General features: G+C 45.5%; 1 protein-coding gene across 1 annotated transcript in view; it reads right to left on the bottom strand.

Annotated features, from left to right (window-relative positions):
- LOC112215143 (receptor-type tyrosine-protein phosphatase N2-like) overlaps nt 1-25,296 on the bottom strand; it is a 268,831-nt gene that overhangs the window by 173,604 nt on the left and 69,931 nt on the right. The window contains exon 3 of the mRNA XM_024374097.2: nt 13,385-13,498. Coding sequence (XP_024229865.2) covers nt 13,385-13,498 — 114 coding nt within the window. The remainder of the gene's footprint in view (nt 1-13,384; nt 13,499-25,296) is intronic.

Here is a 25,296-nt window from a genome sequence, read left to right as displayed (position 1 = left end):
TTCCCCCTTGTTGCACATTTAACATGCTGGTAGAAAATTTGGTAAAACTGATATGTTTCCCTGCATTAAAGTCCCCGGCAACTAGGTGCACCGCCTCTGAAGGAGTGTTTTCCTGTCTGGTTATTGCGGTATACAGCTCATTGACTGCGGTCTTAGTGCCAGCATCGGTTTGTGGTGGTAAATAGACAGCTACGAAGAATATAGATGAAAACGCTCTTGGTAAAGAGTGTGGTCTACAACTTATCGTGATATACTCAGGCAAGCAAAACCTCGAGACGTCCTTACTATTAGATTTTGTGCACCAGCTGTTGTTTACAAATATACACAGACCACCACCCCTTGTCTTACCGGAGGTGGCTGTTCTATCTGGCCAATGCAGCGTAAAACTCACCAGCTGTATTTTATTTATGTCGTCGATCAGCCACGACTTGTTGAAATATATTACAGTTTTTAATGTCCCATTGGTAGTATATACGTGAGCATAGTTTGTCTATTTTGTTATCCAATGATTGTATGTTGGCTAACAGGACTTATAGTAAAGGCAGATTACCCACTCGCCGTCGGATCCTTACAAAGCACTCCAACTTACGTCCCCGATATCTCTGTCTCCTGCGAATGATGGGGATGAAGGCCTCATTGGGTGTCTGAAGTAAATAATAATAATAAATCTTCTTCCAGTATGAGGTGAGTGATTGCTGTTCAGGCATGAGAGGCAGCCCCCAAATTATTTTAGGGGGAGGCACACGGGGAGATTGGCGGAGTCAGGCGAGAAACCTGTGCCAACTCCCCGTGCTTACCGGAAGAAGCGTGGTACAGGTCAGACACCGTGTTATGCGATGAAGCGCACAATGTCGCCAGTGCGCTCTCATAGCCTGGAGGGCTATCCTGCGCCGGCTCTGCGTACTGTGTCTCCGGGGCGTTGGGAGGGTGCAGTTCACCCTATGCCTGCGCTCTGCCCATGCCAGGCGAATGTGGACATTGAGTCTAAGGGAGAGGTGCGAGTGGATGACCAGATCTCCAGTGCTCCCCCGCAGCCCGGTTCGACCTGTGCCTGCACTCTGGAGGGTCCGGACTTAAGTGGTCATCCAGCCTGGAGGAGTGGTGCCAAGGCTGCGCACCAGAGCTCCAGTGCTCCCCCACAGCCCGGTACATCTGGTGCCTCCTCCACGCACCAGGCCTCCTGTAGGTCTCCCCAGCCTGGTGGGCCCTGTGGCGGCCCCACGCACCAGGCTGTCTCTCTGTCTCCTCCCTCCAGGTTCTCCCTCCAGTCCGGAGCTGCCAGAGTCTCCCTCCAGTCCAGAGGCGCCAGAGCCGCCCGTCAGTCCAGAGGCGCCAGAGCCGCCCGTCAGTCAGTCAGTCCAGGGGCGCCAGAGGCGCCACTCACTCCAGACTCGACCATTAGTCCAGTGGTGTCCTCTAGTCCCGGGTCTGCGGTGAGGGTTCCAGCTCCAGAGGCATTACTAAAGTGGGCCGAGCCAAAAGTGGGGTGGGGTCCACGTCCCTCACTAGAACCGCCACAGCGGAGTAATGCCCACCCAAACCCTCCCCTATAGGTTCAGGTTTTGCGGCCAGAGTCCGCACCTTTTGGGGGGGTTCTGTCCCGCCCTGACCGTAGATTGCTTTGTATGTTTCTATTTTTTGTTTGATCAGGATGTGATGTGGGTGGGCATTCTATGTTTGTAAGTCTAGGTTTTGTATTTCGATGTTTTGGCCAGGTATGGTTCTCAATCAGGGACAGCTGTCTTTCGTTGTCTCTGATTGAGAACCACACTTAGGTAGCCTGTTTTCCCACTGTTAGTGGTGGGTGGTTATTTTCTGTTTAGTGTTTTCACCTTGCAGGACTGTTTTCAGTTATTCCTATTGTTATTTTGTATTTAGTGTTCAGTATATTAAAGATGAACATGTACCCCGCTGAATTTTGGTCTGACGATTCCTTCAACTTCTTCCTCTGAACGCAACACCGTGACACAAACATTCTGGGGAAATATTCCACTCGTCAGAACACTGTTTCAGCAGTTGACATTCCCATTTACAGAAACCCATGCGTTGGCTCAAATCAACTGTGGACTAAGAATTGTCCAACCCACACATGACTCACAAGTTGTTCAACAATAATACTCCACTTTTTTTTTACCTAAGAGTTCCATTTTCACATACTGTGGCATAGAGGAAGTAAATACGCCTACATGCTCCAAAAGTAGTACTCGATCTGAGATCTTCAACAAATACAGCTGGAGTCATTAGCTTAGCTATAGAAAGCTCTTCAAAATAGCTTACATAACAGCTTACATTTGTGAGTCTGTGTGAATAAGCATGCCCTATGCACATCTAAGACAGCAAACCGTATATAATGTAATTATAACAGAGTGTGGGTGAGAAATGACATATTGTATGCAGACCTGTGTTCAAATTCTATTTGAAGTCATTTCAAATCATTTCGTTGGGTTTAATTGAGCTTGCCTGGCTGCAATGGAATCAATGGTATCGTCACAAAGCTGTGAAACCCACCCATCTGGAACTACAGGCAGGCTAAAGCAAATTATAACAGAATTTGAAAGAGTTAAAATAGTATTTTAAAACCAGGTCTGATTGTATGTTTTGCTGTTCTGGAAGATACCCCTCAACGCAAAGACACACAGCCACCGATGAGCACATATAGAACCTGTGTAGAGGAAGATCAGTAGTGCTGAAATGACCCACTGTCTGTTTGTGGTGATGCAAACGTCACAATGAATTATCTTACTTCACTTGTCTTGAGAGTGAGTGAGGAATGAGGATTCACTCTGCTTTTGCACATGGCTCAAGGGTGATGCTTGAAGGGTCAACCTACTGTAGAGCAGGGAGCCTGGTCCTTATTACAGAGCGAACAGAACCCGTGCTGTAGCGGTAAAGCTCCGTGGTTCTGACCTAATATGTGCTTCTCCCCACTGAAGACCAGGCTTCGGTGCCTGTGTCTTTTCTTCCATCTGCCAGCCTCCCCTTATTGTTTTACAACGGTCTGAATAAAGTGAGGGGAAAAGGTAGTCAGTGAGGGCGTCGAGACAGAGATCGATATTGACGTACGAAAACACTCTTGAAGTTAGGTGAAGAAATGCATTCGCATCTGATATAGGTTCCCCTGCACGAAATGTGGCATAATCCAATGAAAATACCAAATTATCAAGAGATCATTTGCATGTCACACACACACACACGCGCATGCGCGCAATGTTATACAATGCTATCAAAAGCCTGATGCTAAAACAAATAAGACAGAAGACTTGAAAGCTTCGCTATATGAGGTGCGGACACACTGTGTTTGCGCGCTATGAATCCCAAAGTCGCCTTCGCACAAAGCCCCATCGGTGCAGGCTAATTTAAAATCATTTGCAGTGGATGACAGTCTTGCACTTGGAGGCGGCATGTGGAAAATGTAAAATCCGATAATGCTCCCTCCCAGTAGGGATACGGCCAAACAAAGCAAGGTTACACGAAAAACAAGAGAAACCCTTTTTTTGTGTCGGGTCAATTTCTATTGATCTAATGACGTTGGATGTTGTGCGCAGAGCCCAGATTGTATGATTTCTTCTACAGCAACTCAGATGCAAGATAAAGAGAATTGCAAATCGATGCAATTGATGTTCCTCTTTTCTTCTCTTCCATTTAGGTTACAGTGCAATAGTCTCAATCGCCCTGTCTGCTCTTCAACAGGGGAACGTCTCGACGATGACAGACACTTCAATAGGGATAAAGCTGATAAGATATAAAACACATTGGAGCATAGACAGTGTAGTGATTTTTTTAAAGATAAGACTGCAGTCTTTAGATATGGTTCTACGAGACACAAGCAAAACTGAGCCGGGTTTAACCGGAGCTCAAGACTGAGCAGCGCCAGCAAAAGTGTGTGATGGAGAGAGGACGACATTTCAGAGATATTAACACCTGGAAATAGAGCTGGAACAAACTGACGCACCTACTCTCATCCTTCTCAGTCTCATCCGTTTATTTCAGAGAAGTAATTCGATTAAATGCTGTGGTCTCACGCTGTTCCTAGTATTCATTTCTCCGATTATAATTTCCTATGGATGCCCGCTTTTTTTTAAATGGTTTTCAACACTCGTTTAGGTCTGTTATAAAAGATTAAGCTTAAAGTGGCCTGTAAAGCCAATTACCTGGTGGAGGTTTGTGCTTTGTGGTCACGGTTTGTGCTGAAGGTATCTGCTGCCCTCTGGCTGAGACAGCCTGTAATTGCAGATGTTTCAGATAGTCTTGTAGCCAGAATACAACTGAGGATAACGATATAGGATGTTATATATACTGCATAAATGTGAATGAGACCTGGAATTACATATATAATTTAATTTGATGAATTTTTTTTTAAGGTCATGAATTAAAGCATATACTTACTTTGGTAATGCACTGGTCAAAAACCTATTTTTGCTATTACACTGTATCAATTAAAAAGCTTCAGATGTCTGGTCTTGGCTGGAGGCACCAAACGATTGGTCGATTTCATCTGCCACCGTGACAGACATAAGAACAACGAGAGAGAGAGAGAGAGAGAGAGAGAGAGAGAGAGAGAGAGAGAGAGAGAGAGAGAAAGAGAGAAGAGAGCAGAGAGCGAAGAGAGAGAGAGAGAGAGAGAGAGAGAGAGAGAGATCACACACACACAGCTCTACAATGTCAAGAGATGAAAAAAGAGAAGAGTCCCCTCAGCCAGCTGGTTCTGAGGCTCAGTTCACCAACCCAAACCAACCCCATAGAGCCGCAGGACGGCACTCAGAAAATCTGGCCCAACCAAATCATCACAAAACAAAAATAAAAATATATCACCTATTGGAAAGACACCACAAAAAATCAAAGTAAACTTCAATGCTATTTGGCTCTAAACAGACAGTACATGGTGGCAGACTATCTGACCACTGTGACTGATAGAAAACATTGACTAGGTACAGACTCAGTGAGCACAGTCTGGCTATAGAGACCGGTCGTCACAGACTAACCTGGCTGCCCAGAGAGGACAGGCTGTGTTCACTCTGCTCCAAGGGAGAGGTAGAGACAGGGCTGCATTTCCTATTACACTGTGACAAATACTCAGACCTAAGAGAATATTTCTTTCCCAAAATTATAATTCAATACAAATCATTTGAAACTATAAAAGATGAAGAAAAAATCTAATATTTATTGGGTGAAAAGCCAAAATGTGCAGTTTTGGCAGCCAAATATGTGTCCTCCTGCCACAACCTGAGGGACAGCCAGTGAAAAGTGCAAAGTAATGTCGATAATATTTCCCATCTTGTTTTGTTTTGTCTTTCATTCCATGTCATGTGTCTTCTCAGTCATGTTGACACTGGTCTACTACCATTGCTTTAATGTATTGTTGTTCTCATTAATATTGTTGTTGTAGTTGTTGTTAATGGTAATCCCATGTCCACTACTACTATTATTAGTTTATTAGTGCTGTTGGTCCCACCATTTATTTATAAATATATATATTATTTTTAGATATGTATACTTTGACAATGTAAGTAATAATGAACTTGCCATTGTCAATAAAGTAAATTGAATTGAGAGAGAGAGAGAGAGAGAGAGAGAGAGAAAAAACCTGCTGAAAAAACAGCATAGACCAGCCTTCATTGTGTTTTCGTTGGTAACCAGCCCTCGTGGTGTTTTGGACCATAGAGAAATTAATAAATTAGACTACCTAAAGCATCTAAACTGGAACAATCAGTTCAGTATCAGGTGCAATAAGTCCAACTAACAGATTGTATTAGTAAAAAAATATATATATTTATCTTTGTATAGCATAGGTACATGCAAAAACACAGATATTCAAGCAAACAATTCTAGAAATCTAACTGGAACTGCATTTTTTTGCATATCAGGAATGGTTCTTTACAGCTGTGATGGTTGTATAGAGCTCATAAAAGCCTAACTGTTTTGGTTAAAATTTCCCATGGTTCATTTTCATGCCAGCCAGGTAGGCTATACTCCTGTTGTAAAGCAAAGCAATGTGCTTAATTCTAGGAAAGTTGATATATAAATATAGTAGGCCTAGCCTATAGAAAGCTGATGGCATCCTCCTCTTTTTAATAGAGGCCATCAAAACTCTGTTTTCTCAGCCAATTGCACAGTCTATAGAAATGTTGCGCAACACGAGCTCATGGGCTCCTATGAAGGGTTTGATTTGATTTTTGAAAACATTTGCATCAATGTCAGAGTGATTAGAGGGACAAAAGAGTGCTGAATACCAGGCAGTTATCAAGTTTGGTAGATGATAATGATAATACTAATGATAATCAGCAGTATCAGAGCTTGGAGAAGCCTAGTTACCGTGACTAAACGGTCACATGGATTTTAGCTGCGGATATGACCGCCGATGTGGCACCATTTTTTGTTTTTTTATTTTAGCTTTATTTAACTAGGCAAGTCAGTTAAGAACAACTTCTTATTTTCAATGACAGCCTAGGAACAGTGGGTTAACTGCCTGTTCAGGGGCAGAATGACAGATTTGTACCTTGTCAGCTCGGGGGTTTGAACTTGCAACCTTCCGGTTACTATATATATATATATATATACAGTGCCTTGCGAAAGTATTCGGCCCCCTTGAACTTTGCGACCTTTTGCCACATTTCAGGCTTCAAACATAAAGATATAAAACTGTATTTTTTGTGAAGAATCAACAACAAGTGGGACACAATCATGAAGTGGAACGACATTTATTGGATATTTCAAACTTTTTTAACAAATCAAAAACTGAAAAATTGGGCGTGCAAAATTATTCAGCCCCTTTACTTTCAGTGCAGCAAACTCTCTCCAGAAGTTCAGTGAGGATCTCTGAATGATCCAATGTTGACCTAAATGACTAATGATGATAAATACAATCCACCTGTGTGTAATCAAGTCTCCGTATGAATGCACCTGCACTGTGATAGTCTCAGAGGTCCGTTAAAAGCGCAGAGAGCATCATCAAGAACAAGGAACACACCAGGCAGGTCCGAGATACTGTTGTGAAGAAGTTTAAAGCCGGATTTGGATACAAAAAGATTTCCCAAGCTTTAAACATCCCAAGGAGCACTGTGCAAGCGATAATATTGAAATGGAAGGAGTATCAGACCACTGCAAATCTACCAAGACCTGGCCGTCCCTCTAAACTTTCAGCTCATACAAGGAGAAGACTGATCAGAGATGCAGCCAAGAGGCCCATGATCACTCTGGATGAACTGCAGAGATCTACAGCTGAGGTGGGAGACTCTGTCCATAGGACAACAATCAGTCGTATATTGCACAAATCTGGCCTTTATGGAAGAGTGGCAAGAAGAAAGCCATTTCTTAAAGATATCCATAAAAAGTGTCGTTTAAAGTTTGCCACAAGCCACCTGGGAGACTCACCAAACATGTGGAAGAAGGTGCTCTGGTCAGATGAAACCAAAATTGAACTTTTTGGCAACAGTGCAAAACGTTATGTTTGGCGTAAAAGCAACACAGCTCATCACCCTGAACACACCATCCCCACTGTCAAACATGGTGGTGGCAGCATCATGGTTTGGGCCTGCTTTTCTTCAGCAGGGACAGGGAAGATGGTTAAAATTGATGGGAAGATGGATGGAGCCAAATACAGGACCATTCTGGAAGAAAACCTGATGGAGTCTGCAAAAGACCTGAGACTGGAACGGAGATTTGTCTTCCAACAAGACAATGATCCAAAACATAAAGCAAAATCTACAATGGAATGGTTAAAAAATAAACATATCCAGGTGTTAGAATGGCCAAGTCAAAGTCCAGACCTGAATCCAATCGAGAATCTGTGGAAAGAACTGAAAACTGCTGTTCACAAATGCTCTCCATCCAACCTCACTGAGCTCGAGCTGTTTTGCAAGGAGGAATGGGAAAAAATTTCGGTCTCACGATGTGCAAAACTGATAGAGACATACCCCAAGCGACTTACAGCTGTAATCGCAGCAAAAGGTGGCGCTACAAAGTATTAACTTAAGGGGGCTGAATAATTTTGCACGCCCAATTTTTCAGTTTTTGATTTGTTAAAAAAGTTTGAAATATCCAATGAATGTCGTTCCACTTCATGATTGTGTCCCACTTGTTGTTGATTCTTCACAAAAAAATACAGTTTTATATCTTTATGTTTGAAGCCTGAAATGTGGCAAAAGGTCGCAAAGTTCAAGGGGGCCGAATACTTTCGCAAGGCACTGTATATATATATATATATACCACCATTTAAAAGTTTGTACACACCTACTCATTCCAGGGTTTTTATTTATTTGTACTATTTCTACATTCTAGAATAATAGTGATGACATCAAAACTATGAAAAAACACAAGGAATAATGTAATAACTAAAAAAATGTTAAATCAAAATTTATTTCATATTTGAGATTCTTCAGAGTAGACACCATTTGCCTTGATGTGTCACGTCCTGACCTTAGTTCCTTTTTTATGTCTCTATTTTAGTTTGGTCAGGGCGTGAGTTGGGGTGGGCATTTTATGTGTTGTTCTATGTTTTGGTATTTCTGTGTTTGGCCTGGTATGGTTCCCAATCAGAGGCAGCTGTTTATCGTTGTCTCTGATTGAGAACCATACTTAGGCAGCCTGTTTTCCCACTATGATTTGTGGGTTGTTGTTTTCTGTCTTTGTTTTAGTTACCAGACGGAACTGTTTCGGTTGTTCTTTTTGTTACTTTGTATTTTTAGTGTTCAGTGCTATTGAATAAAATTACAAACACTTACCACGCTGCATATTGGTCCGATCCTTCATACTCCTCAGAAGAGGAGGAAAACCGTTACAGAACTACCCACCACAACCGGACCAAGCAGAGTGGTAACCAGGAGCAGAGGGTTCTGGACTCCTGGACTTGGGAGGAGATATTGGACGGCAAGGGACTCTGGGCACAGGCTAGGGAATATCGCCTTCCCAAGGAAGAACTGGCAGCGAAAGATGAGCGGCGGCGATATGAGGTAACAGGCATGAGAGGCAGCCCCCAAATTGTTTTGGGGGTGAAGCACACGGGGAGATTGGCGGAGTCATGTGATAGACCTGAGCCAACTCCCAGTGCTTACCGGAAGAAGCGCAGTACTGGTCAGGCACCGAGTTATGCGGTCAAGCGCACGGTGTCGCCAGTAAGCGCTCATAGCCCGGTGCGCTATAGGCCAGCCCCCCGCAAGTGCCATGCGAGAGTGGGCATCCAGCCAGGGCGTGTTGTGCCTGCTCAGCGTGTTTGGTCTTGGGTACGGCGTTTTGGCCCAGGGTATCCTGCGCCGTGGCACTGCGTGCTGTGTCTCCAAGGCGCTGGGAGGGTGCAGTTCGCCCTATGCCTGCGCTCTGCCCGTGCTGGGCGAATGTGGGCATTGAGCCTAAGGGAGAGTGGTATGCACCAGATCTCCAGTGCTCACCCACAGCCCGATTCAACCTGTGCCTGCACTCTGGAGGGTCCGGGCTAAAGTGGTCATTCAGCCTGGAGGAGTGGTGCCAAGGCTGTGCACCAGAGCTCCAGTGCTCCCCCACAGCCCAGTCCATCTGGTGCCGCCTCCACGCACCAGGCCTCCTGTAGGTCTCCCCAGCCTGGTGGGTCCTGTGGCAGCCCCACGCAGTCTCTCTGTCTCCTCCCTCCAGGTTCTCCCGCCTGTCCGGCGCTTCCAGAGTCTCCCTCCTGTCCGGAGCTGCCGGAACCGCCCTCCTGTCCGGAGCTGCCGGAGCCGCCCGTCAGTCGGGAACCGCCGGAGCCGCCCTTCACTCCGGAGCCGCCGGAGCCGCCCTTCACTCCGGAGCCGCCCTTCACTCCGGAGCCACCGGAGTCTCCCGTCTATTCGGGGCCCGCTGCAAGGGTCCGCAGTCCGAGGTCGGCGGCGAGGGTCGCCGCTCCAAAGGCGCCACTTAAGTAGGCCAAGATTATGGTGGAGCGGGGTCCACATCACGTGCCAGAGCCGCCACTGCGAACAGATGCCCACACAGAACCTCCCCTAGGGATTTAGGTTTTGCGGCCGGAGTCCGCACCTTTGGGTGGGGGGGGTACTGATTGAGAACCATACTTAGGCAGCCTGTTTTCCCACTTATATTTGTGGGTAGTTGTTTTCTGTCTTTGTTTTAGTTACCAGACGGAACTGTTTCGGTTGATCTTTTTGTTACTTATTTTTAGTGTTCAGTGCAATTGAATAAAATGACAAAAACTTACCACGCTGCATGTTGGTCCGATCCTTCATACTCCTCTTCAGAAGAGGAGGAAAACCGTTACATGATGACAGCTTTGCACTCGCTTTGCATTCTCTCAACCAAGACGCAGAGGAAGAAACCTTATAGGATACTGTGCCATCGTCAATGTCCCTGGACAGTGTGGTGGCAACATCACAATGTGTGCAGCCATTAGTCAGAATGGTGACCTTCATCATCCTACCACTCTTAGTCCTAACAATACTGCCCACATTATTGCCGTCCTTGACACTATGCATAATATCCTCATTCCCAAATGACCAGAGGAATGGACCAGAGCAGGCCAGGTTTGTTGTCATCTGAGACAATGTAAATTTACAACAGTCCGCAATTGGTTTATTGACCATCCGCAAGTTTTGACGCTCAACCTGTCACCATACTCTCCATTTCTAATACCCAATAGAAGAGTTATTTTCGGCGTGGCGTTATAAGGTATACGATTGCCAACCCCACCAACGTTTACCCCTTCTCCAGGCGACGGAGGAGGCCTGTGGTGACATAGATAAGAGGGCATGCCAGGGCTGGATATGCCACTCCAGACGCTACTTCCCCCGCTGTTTAGCCAGAGAGAACATCGCTTGTGATGTTGATGAGGTGCTGTGGCCAGACCCAAGTAGGAGACAGGATGAACCCTAATTGTTTTTTTCTTTATAGTAACAAGCCAATTTGTTTATCTTCTACTGTATTTGTTTTGTCTGTTACTGTTCATCCCAAAATCTGGATGAAAATACAATGTTTTGAGATAGAAATACATTTGATCCCCCCCTTGCATTTCTGTTTATAGTGTAAATATATACTTATAGGCATACATACTGTATATATTTGTGCACATACATGCACGTGTGAGTGCTACTACAAACTGCTGTGGACTCCACTGAAAATGCAAAAGACACAAGTTTTACATTTGTCACATCCATGTATAAGGGCCAATCATTTGATGGTTTGTGTGTAGAGTTTTGCGGCAAAAACACAATTTTGAGGAGTTAAAATCATTTTGAATTAAGTGTTTGGTTTTGCAAGAGATGTGTGACGTTTTGCATGCTGTGTGTATGTTTTGGGGTCTTGTGTGTCGAGTTTAGAGAAAATGAGCCATAGTTTCAGAAATCATGTGTAAGCAATTGTCAAAAACCGTAATTGTCTGGGTAGAGAACACACGATTTTGTGTAACTCAAAATGGGTCATAATTCTACAAAGATCCAGAAAAAAAAAGGATAAAATAACAACCCAATATTTATATCCCAGGACAAATTAGCTACCAACAGCAAGCTAGCTAGCTAAATGTCCATGAATGTTTCATGTGTTTCAACCTGTCCAAAAATGAATATTGATTCAGAGTATGTTTTGATATTTCAACCTGCATGTCCAGATCGTGTATGGGGTGGATGGACAAAATCAACATGCGCGCAATTGCGCACGTCTGCACGTGCCCGGTCTAATCAACACGTTAGGCTACTATGGTGAGTCGAGCATGCACCTTTTCATTTTCAATAAGTATTGATTACCCATTTATTTGTCTCTGACTGCAAATCGTTCTCCTAAAACGTAGGCTATATCATATATGCAAAACGTAGCAAGTGTTGCTGTCATCGTTCTTGCTGTTTCAAGTTCAGTGTGGTCTCAATTAAATAGAGTAGGCTATAGTTTATGCATGGGCGGAGAAGCACGGGGCAGTTATCAGATTTCCTATGATTAGGCTATAGTTTACTTCATTGCCTAGATATAAATGTTGATCACCCATATTTATCTGTCTGAAAATCTTTCCACTCCTAAAAGGTAGGCTATACAAATGACTAAAGTGAAAGTGCAAGTCTCTCCAACTCTTCTCTCTTCAAACTACATCTAGCATATTGGCTGATATAGCCCAGTAATACAGATGGCTTAATATAAATGGGCCATGTAAGCATCTCTTGTAATTTAACCTATTTCTTAAGTTATTTTTGCGCATTTGATATTGTATACAGGGCTCAAAATTCCTCGACCATGGCTGGCAAGTGAACTGCCTGAAATAACATTGCGGGACTGCAATTAGGTTTGGGACCAGTTGTTGTGGTAGTGGGTGGGAGTCTGGCAACCAGTTCTTGTGGTAGCGGGTGGGAATCGGACAGAAAGCCAACGGGTGTGGTATGAAAAGCTGCGGGTGCGTGTGCAGATCTCTAATATAAAGCCCCACAGTGGAGGTGTTATAATGCCCGTAAAACAGGGTAATGGTCAAACAGGGAAATGGTTCCAATTGTTTTTCCACCATTCATTTTTCCATTGGGGATTTTAGAAACACTTAAAATAAGGGCTGTGTTTCGTGTAGGCTTACCCTGGAGTGACGTTTTGATAACCATGTAAATATTTAATCAATATATTCGGCTCTATTTACTATCAGATTTGAAAATGCTAATTAGCGTCAAGGTAGACATCATGCAAAATTACAAATCCCTGCAAACTCCTGCACGTCATCTCTAGCTGACACCTTTGCTAACAGGTATTGTGTCAATTTAAAACTTGTACAAGGCAGTTCACAGAATTGTCCATTTAAAGACATCTGGCCAATTCATTCATTACTACATTTAGCTAACATTAGATAGTTAATCCAGAGATGTTTTACCATTGTCTCGATTCGACAGTCTCGTCCAGATCATCATGGCATTTGTAGATCTTTATGATAGCCACATTAGCAGCTAATTAACGTTTCATTTTGGGGGGTAAATACAGGAGAATATAAATTGCATCCCTGCAAAGACAATATTTTCCAACTTTGTTCTCTCTCCTGTTGTTTGAGGACATCCTTGGGCCAGTTCTGTGTCCTGTTCTCCTGTATCTACCCTGTTTAACAAGCACATTAGCTGCTGTGCTCTCATTCATTGAGCAGGAGAGAAAATCTAATGCAATTACGCCGCATGCAGCACAGTCACTCATCCACAAAATAAGCACTAAATGTCCTGCAATCGTACGAGTCAATTAGATTCCTATTGCCGTTATATGATCAGGGAACAAAGGCCTGTATGAGGCAAATTACCTGTCCTTTACCTCTGGGCCAAATGTGTAATCCGACCGTTTGGCTTGCTTTCACATAACAGCTGAATCTGTTTTATAATGTCGACAGGACAGACGGACCAATCAGACATACACACGCATCTGTACAGGGACAGCGAGACAGAAAGACAAGCAGGCAAGCAGAGAGACAGACAGACAGTACCTCTGTGGGACAGTTTCTGGAGGAGACTCCTCAGGTGCTGTAGAGCAGAGGCTGACACATCATAGGTGTATAGGTCCGCACTAGGTAACTCCAGACACCTTCCAAACACTCTGTCTATGAGAGAACACACACATACACACTGTCAACAAACAGATCATCTACCAGCGATGGTCAGTATTTCTGTTACATGCAGTGCATTCGGAAAGTATTCAGACCCCTTGGACTTTGTCCACATTTTGTTACGCTACTCTAAAAACGATTAAATAGTTTTTTTTATTCCTAATCAATCTAAACACAATACCCCATAATGACAAAGAAAAAACAGGTATTTAGAAATATTTGCAAATGTATACAACATTTTAAACTAAAATATCACATTTACATAAGTATTCAGACCCTTTACTCAGTACATTGTTGAAGCACTTTTGCCAGTGATTACAGCCTCAAGCCTTCTTGGGTATGACGCTACAAGCTTGGCACACATGTATTTGGGGAGTATTCCTCTCTGCAGATCCTTCAGAGACTTGTCCTGAAGCCACTTCTACTTTGTCTTGGCTGTGTGCTTAGGGTTGTTGTCCTGTTGGAAGGTGAACCTTCGCTCCAATCTGAGGTCATGTGCGCTCTGGAGCAGGTTTTCATCAAGGATCTCTCTGTACTTAGCTCTGTTCATCTTTGCCTCGATCCTGACTAGTCTCCCAGTCCCTGCCACTAAAAAACATCCCCACAGCATGATGCTGCCACCACCGTGCTTCACCATAGGGATGGTGCCAGGTTTCTATCAAACATGACAATACATTCAGGCCAAAAAGTTCAATCTTGGTTTCATCAGACCAGAGAATCTTGTTTCCCATGGTCTAAGAGTCTTTAGGTGCCTTTTGGCAATCTCCAAGCGGGCTGTCATTTGCCTTTTACTGAGGAGTGGCTTCCGTCTGGCCACTATACCACTCTATAAAGGCCTGATAGGTGGAGTACTGCAGAGATGGCTGTCCTTCTGGAAGGTTCTCCCATCTCAACAGAGGAACTCTAGAGCACTGTCAACGTAACCATCGGGTTCCTGGTCATTACATTTCTTAAATTTTTTATTTCACCTTTATTTAACCAGGTAGGCCAGTTGAGAACAACTACTCATTTACAACTGCGACCTGGCCAAGATAAAGCAAAGCAGTGCGACACAAACAACAACACAGAGTTACACATGGAATAAACAAACGTACAGTCAATAATACAATAGAAAAAATCTATATACAGTGTGTGCAAATGAGGTAAGATTAGGGAGGTAAGGCAATAAATAGGCCGTAGTGGCGAAGTAATTACAATTTAGCAATTAAACACTGGAGTGATAGATGTGCAGAAGATGAATGTTCAAGTAGAGATACTGGGGTGCAAAGGAGCAACAAAGAACAAAATAACAATATGGGGATGAGGTAGTTGGATGGGTTATTTACAGATGGGCTATGTAGAGGTGCAATGGTCTGTGAGCTGCTCTGACAGCTGATGCTTAAAGTTAGTGAGGGAGATATGAGTCTCCAGCTTCAGTGATTTTTGCAATTCGTTCCAGTCATTGGCAGCAGAGAAGTGGAAGGAGATGTGGCCAAAAGAGGAATTGGCTTTGGGGGTGACCAGTGAAATATATCTGCTGGAGCACGTGCTACAGGTGGATGCTGCTATGGTGACCAGTGAGCTTAGATAAGTCGGGGCTTTACCTAGCAAAGCATTATAGATGACCTGGAGCCAGTGGGTTTGGCGATGAATATGAAGCGAGCGCCGGCCAACGAGAGCATACAGGTCTCAGTGGTGGGTAGTATATGGGGCATTGGTGACAAAATGGATGGCACTGTGATAGACTGCGTCCAATTTGTTGAGTAGAGTGTTGGAAGCTATTTTGTAAATGACATCGCCAAAGTCAAGGATCAGTAGGATGGTCAGTTTTACGAGGGCATGTTTGGCAGCATGAGTAAAGGAGGCTTTGTTGTGAAATAGGAAGCTGATTCTAGATTTAAATTTGTATTGGTGATGCTTAATGTGAGTTTGGAAGGAGAGTTTACAGTCTAACCAGACACCTAGGTATTTGTAATTGTCCACATATTCTAAGTCAGAACTGTCCAGAGTAGTGATGCTGGACGGGCGGTATTTAAAAAAATACTGCCCTCCCCCCTTCCCCTTCTGTTGTAATTTACAACAGGGTGTGAACTGTCAAGCCGGGCCCAGTTCCCTCCTTCCCTTTTCTGTGGGTGAGAGGTCTGGTTATTGTCAATCATTGCCAAGCTGATCTGACCCATTGTGATCCTCTCAGGACAGTCATGACACCTGCATACTCATCAGGCATGTCACCCATTGAGCGTGTTTGGGATTCTCTGGATTGACGTGTACAACAGCGTGTTCCAGTTCCCGCCAATCTTCAGCAACTTCACACAGCCATTGAAGAGGAGTAGGCCACAAACAACAGCCTGATCAACTCTATGCGAAGGAGATGTGTCGCACTGCATGAGGTAAATGGTGGTCACACCAAACACTGACAAGTTTTGTGATCCACACCCCTATTTTTAAGGTATATGTGACCAACAGATGCATATCTGTATTCCCAGTCATGTGAAATCCATAGATTAGGGCCTAATGCATTTATTTCAATTGACTTATTCCTTTATTTGAACTGTAACTCTGTCAAATCTTTGAAATTGTTTCATTTTGCATTTATATTTTTGTTCAGTATAGAACCCTCTTATAAAGTTCTTTGATCCTTCACTAAACCAAAAATGGTTCCCTGTCTGGTGTAATTGATGAATTATGGCTACTACTATTAAATAGTAATATTTTGAGCTAAGAATACCTGCCAACTAAATGGAGGTTTTTGGATATAAAAATAATCTTTATGGAACAAAACTAACAAAACAAACATTTATTGTGTAACTGGGAGTTTTGTGAGTGCAAACATCCGGAGATCATCAAAGGTAAGCGATTAATTTTATTGCTTTTTTAAAATTGCTTTTCTGACTTTTGTGACCAATCTACTTTGCTGCTAGCTGTTTGTAATGTTTTGTCTGCTGAGAGAGCTGTCCTAACATAAACACTTGGATAGCTTTCGCTGTAAAGCTTTTTTGAAATCTGACACCGCAGGTGGATTAACAACAAGCTAAGCTGTGCTTTGGTATATTGCACTTGTGATTTCATGAAAATTAAATGTTTTTAGTAATTTAATTTTAATTTGGCGCTCTGCAATTTAGCGGATGTTGACGAAAATGATCCCGCTAAAGGGATCGGTGCGCCAAGAGGTACAACAATGTAAACTACACTTTGATCCTATTATTGCTCACATAATTTCTATTTGGAGCAAAGTTTAACAACTCTGTAATTGGGAATCAAAATGGCATGCCCATACCAATATTTCACCAAAAGGATTCTTCACAGCATCTACCCCCAAGCCATAAGACTGAACAAGTAAATCAAATGGCCACCTGGACTATTTAAATTGCCCCCCCCCCATTTTTTTCACTGCTGCTATGCCTGTCTATTATCTATCCATAATCACTTTACCCATACAGACCTGTACAAATTACCATGACTACCTGTACCCCTGTACATTGACTCGTTACCGGTACCCCCTTTATATAGCCTCGTTATTGTTATTTTATTGTGTTACTTTTTATTTTACTTTAGTCTATTTAGTAAATATTTTTTTTAACTCTTTCCTGAACTGCATTGTTTATTAAGGGCTGGTAAGTAAGCATTTCACGGTAAGGTCTGCACCTGTTGTATTCGGAGTATGTGACACAGAACATTTGATTTGAGAACATTCCAAGATTTAAAAGACACATACACATTACCAGGAAAATATTTGTGCCTATATTTACAACTTATTGGGAAACCCAACTACCGAACAATGCAATGATGGGATTTATCTGGGCTCCCAAAAGGACGATCTCTATAATATATAAACAACATTTGGAAAGCTCATATTCTGAGCTAGCTATTAAAAAGGTATGGTCCACATATCTAATTGAATCTGAAGAACCCTTTAACTGGAACAGAATATGGAAATATATGACCTTGACATCCCGTAATGCGAACCATCAATTTACACATTTGAAGTTTGATCATAAACTGTATTTAACACCATGGACATATTTTACAATGATATTGACTCCAACTCCTAACTGTAAGGATTAACTAGGCTATTGAATCACCCAGACTTATGATACATAATTTATTATAAATAATCACAGTCAGCAAAAGTCTTTTAATGGCTTCATGAAAGATAGGTGTCACGCCCTGGTCTAAGTATTTTGTGTTTTTCTTCATGTATTGGGTCAGGCCAGGGTGTGGCATGGGGTTTTTGTATTGTGGTGTGTTTTGTCTTGGGGTTTTGGTGTGTATGTATTGGGATTGTAGCTAGTGGGGTTATCTAGCAGAGTCTATGGCTGTCTGGAGTGGTTCTCAATCAGAGGCAGGTGTTTATCGTTGTCTCTGATTGGGAACCATATTTAGGCAGCCATATTCTTTGAGTTTGTCGTGGGTGATTGTCCTTAGTGTCGTTGTTCCTATCTCTTTATTTATTTACACAAGTATAGGCTGTTTCGGTTTTCTTTACGTTCTTTGTTTGTAGTGTTTTGTGTTTATTCGTGTTTCACGTTGTTCATTAAACATGGATCGCAATCTACATGCTGCATTTTGGTCCGACTATCCTTCACACCTAGAAAACTGTAACAGAATCACCCAACGCCAACGGACCATGCAGCGTGTCAACAGGCAGGAGCAGCCCAAAGAGGAGATGCGCTATAAGGATTTCTGGACATGGGAGGAAATCCTAAACGGAGAAGGACCCTGGGCTCAGCCTGGAGAATATCGCCGCCCCAAAGAAGAACTGGAGGCGGCGAAAGCGGAGAGGCGTCGGTATGAGGAGGCAGCACGGCGACTCGGAAGGAAGCCTGAGAGTCAGCCCCAAAAATATTTTTGGAGGGGGGGCTCAGGGAGAGTGTGGCAGAGTCAGGAGTCAGACCTGAGCCAACTCTCCCTGTTTATCGTGAGGAGCCAAGGAGGAGACCAGAACCAGAGCCGGTGTTGGAGGTGAGCGAAACAGAGACTGTGAAGGAGTTAATGGGGAAATTGGAGGAGAGAGAAATGAGGGAGTTGCTGTGTTGGTGCTTTTTGCATGGAATTCGCCCGACGGAACATGTCGGGGATTTGATGCCACCTGGGTTAGCGCTCCATACTCGTCCTGAGGTGCGTGTTAGTCGGCTGGTGAAGTTGGTGCCAGCCTCACGCACCAGGCCTCCTGTGCACATCCTTAGTCTTGCACGTCCTGTGCCAGCACTGCTCTCAAGATCTCCAGTACGCCTTCACGGTCTAGCCCATCCTGTGCCACCTCCACACTCCAGCCCTCCGGTAGCAGCTCCCCGCACCAGGCTTCCTGTGCGTGTTCTCGGTTCAGTACCACCAGTACCAGCACCACGCATCAGGCCTACAGTGTGCCTCGCCTCTCCAGCGCTGCCAGAGCCTTTCTCCTCTCCTGCGCTGCCGGAGTCTCCCGCCTGTTCAGCGCAGCCAGAGCTGCCAGCCTGCATGGAGCAGCCAGAGCTGCCAGCCGGCATGGAGCAGCCAGAGCTGCCAGCCGGCATGGAGCAGCCAGAGCTGCCAGCCTGCATGGAGCAGCCAGAGCTGTCAGTCTGCATGGAGCAGCCAGAGCTGCCAGTCTGCAAGGAGCTGCCAGTCTGCAAGGAGCTGCCAGTCTGCACGGAGCCGCCAGAGCTGCCAGTCTGTAAGAAGCCGCCAGAGCTGTCAGCCTACATGGAGCAGCCAGAGCCGCCAGTCAGCGTGGAGCAGCCAGAGCCGCCAGTCAGCGTGGAGCAGCCAGAGCCGCCAGTCAGCATGGAGCAGCCAGATCTTTCAGTCTGCCAGGATCCACCAGTCGGCCAGACTCTTCCAGATCTGCCAGTCAGCCAGACTCTTCCAGATCCGCCAGACTCTTCCAGATCCGCCAGTCAGCCAGACTCTTCCAGATCCGCCAGTCAGCCAGACTCTTCCAGATCCGCCAGTCAGCCAGACTCTTCCAGATCCGCCAGTCAGCCAGACTCTTCCAGATCCGCCAGTCAGCCAGACTCTTCCAGATCCGCCAGTCAGCCAGACTCTTCCAGATCCGCCAGTCAGCCAGACTCTTCCAGATCCGCCAGTCAGCCAGACTCTTCCAGATCCGCCAGTCAGCCAGACTCTTCCAGATCCGCCAGTCAGCCAGACTCTTCCAGATCCGCCAGTCAGCCGGGATCTGCCAGAACTGCCAGTCGGCCGGGATCCGCCAGTCGGCCGGGATCCGCCAGTCGGCCGGGATCCGCCAGTCGGCCGGGATCCGCCAGTCGGCCAGGATCCGCCAGTCGGCCAGGATCCGCCAGTCGGCCAGGATCCGCCAGTCGGCCAGGATCTGCCAGTCAGCCAGGATCTGCTGAAACCACCAGCCAGCCAGGATCTGGTAGATCTACCTACCTGCCTGAGCTTCCTCTCACTCCCGAGCTCTCTCACTCCCGAGCTTTCTCTCACTCCCGAGCTTTCTCTCACTCCCGAGCTTTCTCTCACTCCTGAGCTTCCCCTCAGTCCCGAGCTGCCTCAGTCCCGAGCTGTCCTTCAGTCCCGATCTGCTCCTCAGTCCAGTAGGTTTCTGGGTGAGGACTACTAGGCCATGGTCGGCGGCGAGGGTGGACTATCCAGGGACGCGAGGAGAGGGGACTAAGACATTGACTGAGTGGGTTCCACGTCCCGCGCCGGAGCCGCCACCATGGACAGACGCCCACCCGGACCCTCCCTATTGTTTTGAGGTGCGTTCGGGAGTCCGCACCTTAGGGGGGGGGGGTTCTGTCACGCCCTGGTCTAAGTATTTTGTGTTTTTCTTCATGTATTGGGTCAGGCCAGGGTGTGGCATGGGGTTTTTGTATTGTGGTGTGTTTTGTCTTGGGGTTTTGGTGTGTATGTATTGGGATTGTAGCTAGTGGGGTTATCTAGCAGAGTCTATGGCTGTCTGGAGTGGTTCTCAATCAGAGGCAGGTGTTTATCGTTGTCTCTGATTGGGAACCATATTTAGGCAGCCATATTCTTTGAGTTTGTCGTGGGTGATTGTCCTTAGTGTCGTTGTTCCTATCTCTTTATTTATTTACACAAGTATAGGCTGTTTCGGTTTTCGTTACGTTCTTTGTTTTGTGTTTATTCGTGTTTCACGTTGTTCATTAAACATGGATCGCAATCTACATGCTGCATTTTGGTCCGACTATCCTTCACACCTAGAAAACTGTAACAGAATCACCCAACACCAACGGACCAAGCAGCGTGTCAACAGGCAGGAGCAGCCCAAAGAGGAGATGCGCTATAAGGATTTCTGGACATGGGAGGAAATCCTAAACGGAGAAGGACCCTGGGCTCAGCCTGGAGAATATCGCCGCCCCAAAGAAGAACTGGAGGCGGCGAAAGCGGAGAGGCGTCGGTATGAGGAGGCAGCACGGCGACTCGGAAGGAAGCCTGAGAGTCAGCCCCAAAAATATTTTTGGAGGGGGGGCTCAGGGAGAGTGTGGCAGAGTCAGGAGTCAGACCTGAGCCAACTCTCCCTGTTTATCGTGAGGAGCCAAGGAGGAGACCAGAACCAGAGCCGGTGTTGGAGGTGAGCGAAACAGAGACTGTGAAGGAGTTAATGGGGAAATTGGAGGAGAGAGAAATGAGGGAGTTGCTGTGTTGGTGCTTTTTGCATGGAATTCGCCCGACGGAACGTGTCGGGGATTTGATGCCACCTGGGTTAGCGCTCCATACTCGTCCTGAGGTGCGTGTTAGTCGGCTGGTGAAGTTGGTGCCAGCCTCACGCACCAGGCCTCCTGTGCACATCCTTAGTCTTGCACGTCCTGTGCCAGCACTGCTCTCAAGATCTCCAGTACGCCTTCACGGTCTAGCCCATCCTGTGCCACCTCCACACTCCAGCCCTCCGGTAGCAGCTCCCCGCACCAGGCTTCCTGTGCGTGTTCTCGGTTCAGTACCACCAGTACCAGCACCACGCATCAGGCCTACAGTGTGCCTCGCCTCTCCAGCGCTGCCAGAGCCTTTCTCCTCTCCTGCGCTGCCGGAGTCTCCCGCCTGTTCAGCGCAGCCAGAGCTGCCAGCCTGCATGGAGCAGCCAGAGCTGCCAGCCTGCATGGAGCAGCCAGAGCTGCCAGCCTGCATGGAGCAGCCAGAGCTGCCAGCCAGCATGGAGCAGCCAGAGCTGCCAGCCTACATGGAGCAGCCAGAGCTGCCAGCCTGCATGGAGCAGCCAGAGCTGTCAGTCTGCATGGAGCAGCCAGAGCTGCCAGTCTGTAAGAAGCCGCCAGAGCTGTCAGCCTACATGGAGCAGCCAGAGCCGCCAGTCAGCGTGGAGCAGCCAGAGCCGCCAGTCAGCGTGGAGCAGCCAGAGCCGCCAGTCAGCATGGAGCAGCCAGATCTTTCAGTCTGCCAGGATCCACCAGTCGGCCAGACCCTTCCAGATCTGCCAGTCAGCCAGACTCTTCCAGATCCGCCAGACTCTTCCAGATCCGCCAGTCAGCCAGACTCTTCCAGATCCGCCAGTCAGCCAGACTCTTCCAGATCCGCCAGTCAGCCAGACTCTTCCAGATCCGCCAGTCAGCCGGGATCTGCCAGAACTGCCAGTCGGCCAGGATCCGCCAGTCGGCCAGGATCCGCCAGTCGGCCAGGATCCGCCAGTCGGCCAGGATCCGCCAGTCGGCCAGGATCCGCCAGTCGGCCAGGATCCGCCAGTCGGCCAGGATCTGCCAGTCAGCCAGGATCTGCTGAAACCACCAGCCAGCCAGGATCTGGTAGATCTACCTACCTGCCTGAGCTTCCTCTCACTCCCGAGCTTCCTCTCACTCCCGAGCTCTCTCTCACTCCCGAGCTCTCTCTCACTCCCGAGCTCTCTCTCACTCCCGAGCTTTCTCTCACTCCCGAGCTTTCTCTCACTCCTGAGCTTCCCCTCAGTCCCGAGCTGCCTCAGTCCCGAGCTGTCCTTCAGTCCCGATCTGCTCCTCAGTCCAGTAGGTTTCTGGGTGAGGACTACTGGGCCATGGTCGGCGGCGAGGGTGGACTATCCAGGGACGCGAGGAGAGTGGACTAAGACATTGACTGAGTGGGTTCCACGTCCCGCGCCGGAGCCGCCACCATGGACAGACGCCCACCCGGACCCTCCCTATTGTTTTGAGGTGCGTTCGGGAGTCCGCACCTTAGGGGGGTTCTGTCACGCCCTGGTCTAAGTATTTTGTGTTTTTCTTCATGTATTGGGTCAGGCCAGGGTGTGGCATGGGGTTTTTGTATTGTGGTGTGTTTTGTCTTGGGGTTTTGGTGTGTATGTATTGGGATTGTAGCTAGTGGGGTTATCTAGCAGAGTCTATGGCTGTCTGGAGTGGTTCTCAATCAGAGGCAGGTGTTTATCGTTGTCTCTGATTGGGAACCATATTTAGGCAGCCATATTCTTTGAGTTTGTCGTGGGTGATTGTCCTTAGTGTCGTTGTTCCTATCTCTTTATTTATTTACACAAGTATAGGCTGTTTCGGTTTTCTTTACGTTCTTTGTTTGTAGTGTTTTGTGTTTATTCGTGTTTCACGTTGTTCATTAAACATGGATCGCAATCTACATGCTGCATTTTGGTCCGACTATCCTTCACACCTAGAAAACCGTAACAATAGGGTACAACCCTCAATTGACTTCACACAAATACTGAAATAAAATAAACAATTAGCTAATTGCCAATGTCAGGCTGGGTCCGCAGCTCTATTTGGTATAATAATTGAAAAAAAGTTTATTTGAAATAATTATCTGGCTAGCTTGTAAAGAGATAGCTAGCTTAACAGAAGAAGCGGGGCTAAGTTAGCTAGCTAGCATACAAACATGCACAAATTCCAATAAAGTTTCAACTTTATTTATCAAGCCTACAGTTTATCATATGACTTTGGCTTCATATATTAGAATTAAATAAGAAACTTTGCTTACCTTAATAGATTGAAAAATAACATTCTTATTGGTAGGCTACTTGCAAGTTGGTTCAACCACTGTCCTTTTGCGTCGTCATGCTGGAATGGATTGGCAGTTGGTTTTTGAATCGTAATGGCAGATAGTTATATAACCTTTTGGTTAATTCAAAATCTAACTTTTTTTTAAAAATCTATGAGTGAAAAGCATTAGATATATTATTTCCTCTTGCTTCCAATTAGCGTTTAGTTTGCAACAGCACAGGTTTCTATAAACCTTGCTGTTTGCCACTCAGACCTTGGCAAAAGTGTTGCAAAATATGAATTTGATCATTCCCTTGCCATAGAGCACTAACGGTGTTGGACGTCAGCTAGCCATTTTACTGACCATGTGAAATCATATAGCAGCATAATTAATATGGATATAAATGTCAATGGAAAATATCTAAAACTAATTAAAAGTGTATGTTAGCTGTCATTTCAGAGTTTGATGTGTTTAGCTTTGTTAGCTGTTGATTTCTAAAATCCTCACTAGACTCTGGGGTAGGGCTTTAACCCTCAATGTTATTTGCATGCACTGAGTTTATATATAGAACCTTTAGAAAAGGGTTATTTAATCTCTTCTAAAGATTCAAAATGTTTTATATATAACTATTTTTTTCTAAGGGTGTAGCAAAAAGAGATTGGATGACAAGTTGATGCAAAATGTGTATCTCTGTTGCGCTGTGTCAGCACAATGGACAGAACATGCCACGGTGTGTGTACAGGGGCTATTGAAAGCCACTGGGGCACAGGGTTTCCATTAGCCGATAATTGCTGGCTTTTGGCCAATAAAATAAATGAAAACCCATAAGTAAAATTGCAGCGGGCCAAATTGTCCAGAACTGCCATGCTGCTAAGGAGAGAGAAAAAGTGAAAGGGGAGCCTTGTCCTAGGCTAATGTTGATTGCGAAAATGGAGGCATTTTTCAGTGACGTAAAACAAAAGCTCGAGAGTATGCCTATAGTGAAAATCCTACAAGGCAGGGCTCCAGACTGTGACCATTTAGTCACATTTTGCGACCCTTTGACAACTAGCTGTGGGAGTAAAGTTAATGCATTGGTTGCATCGGTGCAGGTTGCACATTCATTTACCTCAATAAAAATGTCAACATTTTTAGGATGCTAAAACCATGATTTGGTCAGACAGTAAGGTACAGTACATTATCCTCATGATTCATGTTATGAAAGTGTCTGCGTGCCTGTCCCTTTGTATGTTTCACTGGGGCCCGTTGCTGTGTCGAGCGAGTCATTCACTCTTTCCTTTCCAGGAGGAAAAAAATGCTCTGGAAAAATAAAACATTTTCTGATTGTATTAACATTTTAAAAATCTGAACATTTCGGAGCCTATTTTTTTCCTTTTCGAAAGAGTTGCAGGCTCCTTGATGGTCTGGGGAACTTCCTGGCTAATTGGTCATTCCATTCTCACCAAAATCTTCTTGTAAGATCCCCCTCAAATGCCAGTTGGATTACTTGAGTTTTCCTCAGGTGTAACATGCTTCTTCTGTGCTGACTGAACACATTGTAGCTGTGGACACTCCAAAAGTCATTCCATATTTCAGTGCAGTAGCCACAGTCGGCATAGCAGAGAGAGGCCCAGAGAATCGTTACAGGATATCAAGTGGGGTCAATTTGTCTTCATTGGAGCCAGAGTGGGCAATTTCAGTCTGCAGATACTGGCGAGCGCCACTAAACTCAGCTTCCAACAAATCTGTTTTGCATAGATCCAGCAGTGGTTTCACCTTTTTCACATCTATTTACCCCCACTGCTGCTACTCACTGTTTATTATCTATGCATAGTCACTTTACCCCTAAGTACAAATTACCTTGACTAACCTTTACGCCCGCACATTGACTCGGTACCATTATCCTCTGTTTATAGCCTTGTTATTATCCTTTTATTGTGTTGCTTTTT

This window comes from Oncorhynchus tshawytscha, linkage group LG16 (genome assembly GCF_018296145.1).
Source record: "Oncorhynchus tshawytscha isolate Ot180627B linkage group LG16, Otsh_v2.0, whole genome shotgun sequence".
Classification (NCBI taxonomy): Eukaryota; Metazoa; Chordata; class Actinopteri; order Salmoniformes; family Salmonidae; genus Oncorhynchus; species Oncorhynchus tshawytscha.
The sequence above is the reverse complement of the archived record's forward strand: the minus strand, read 5'-3'. Positions and strand labels throughout refer to the sequence as shown.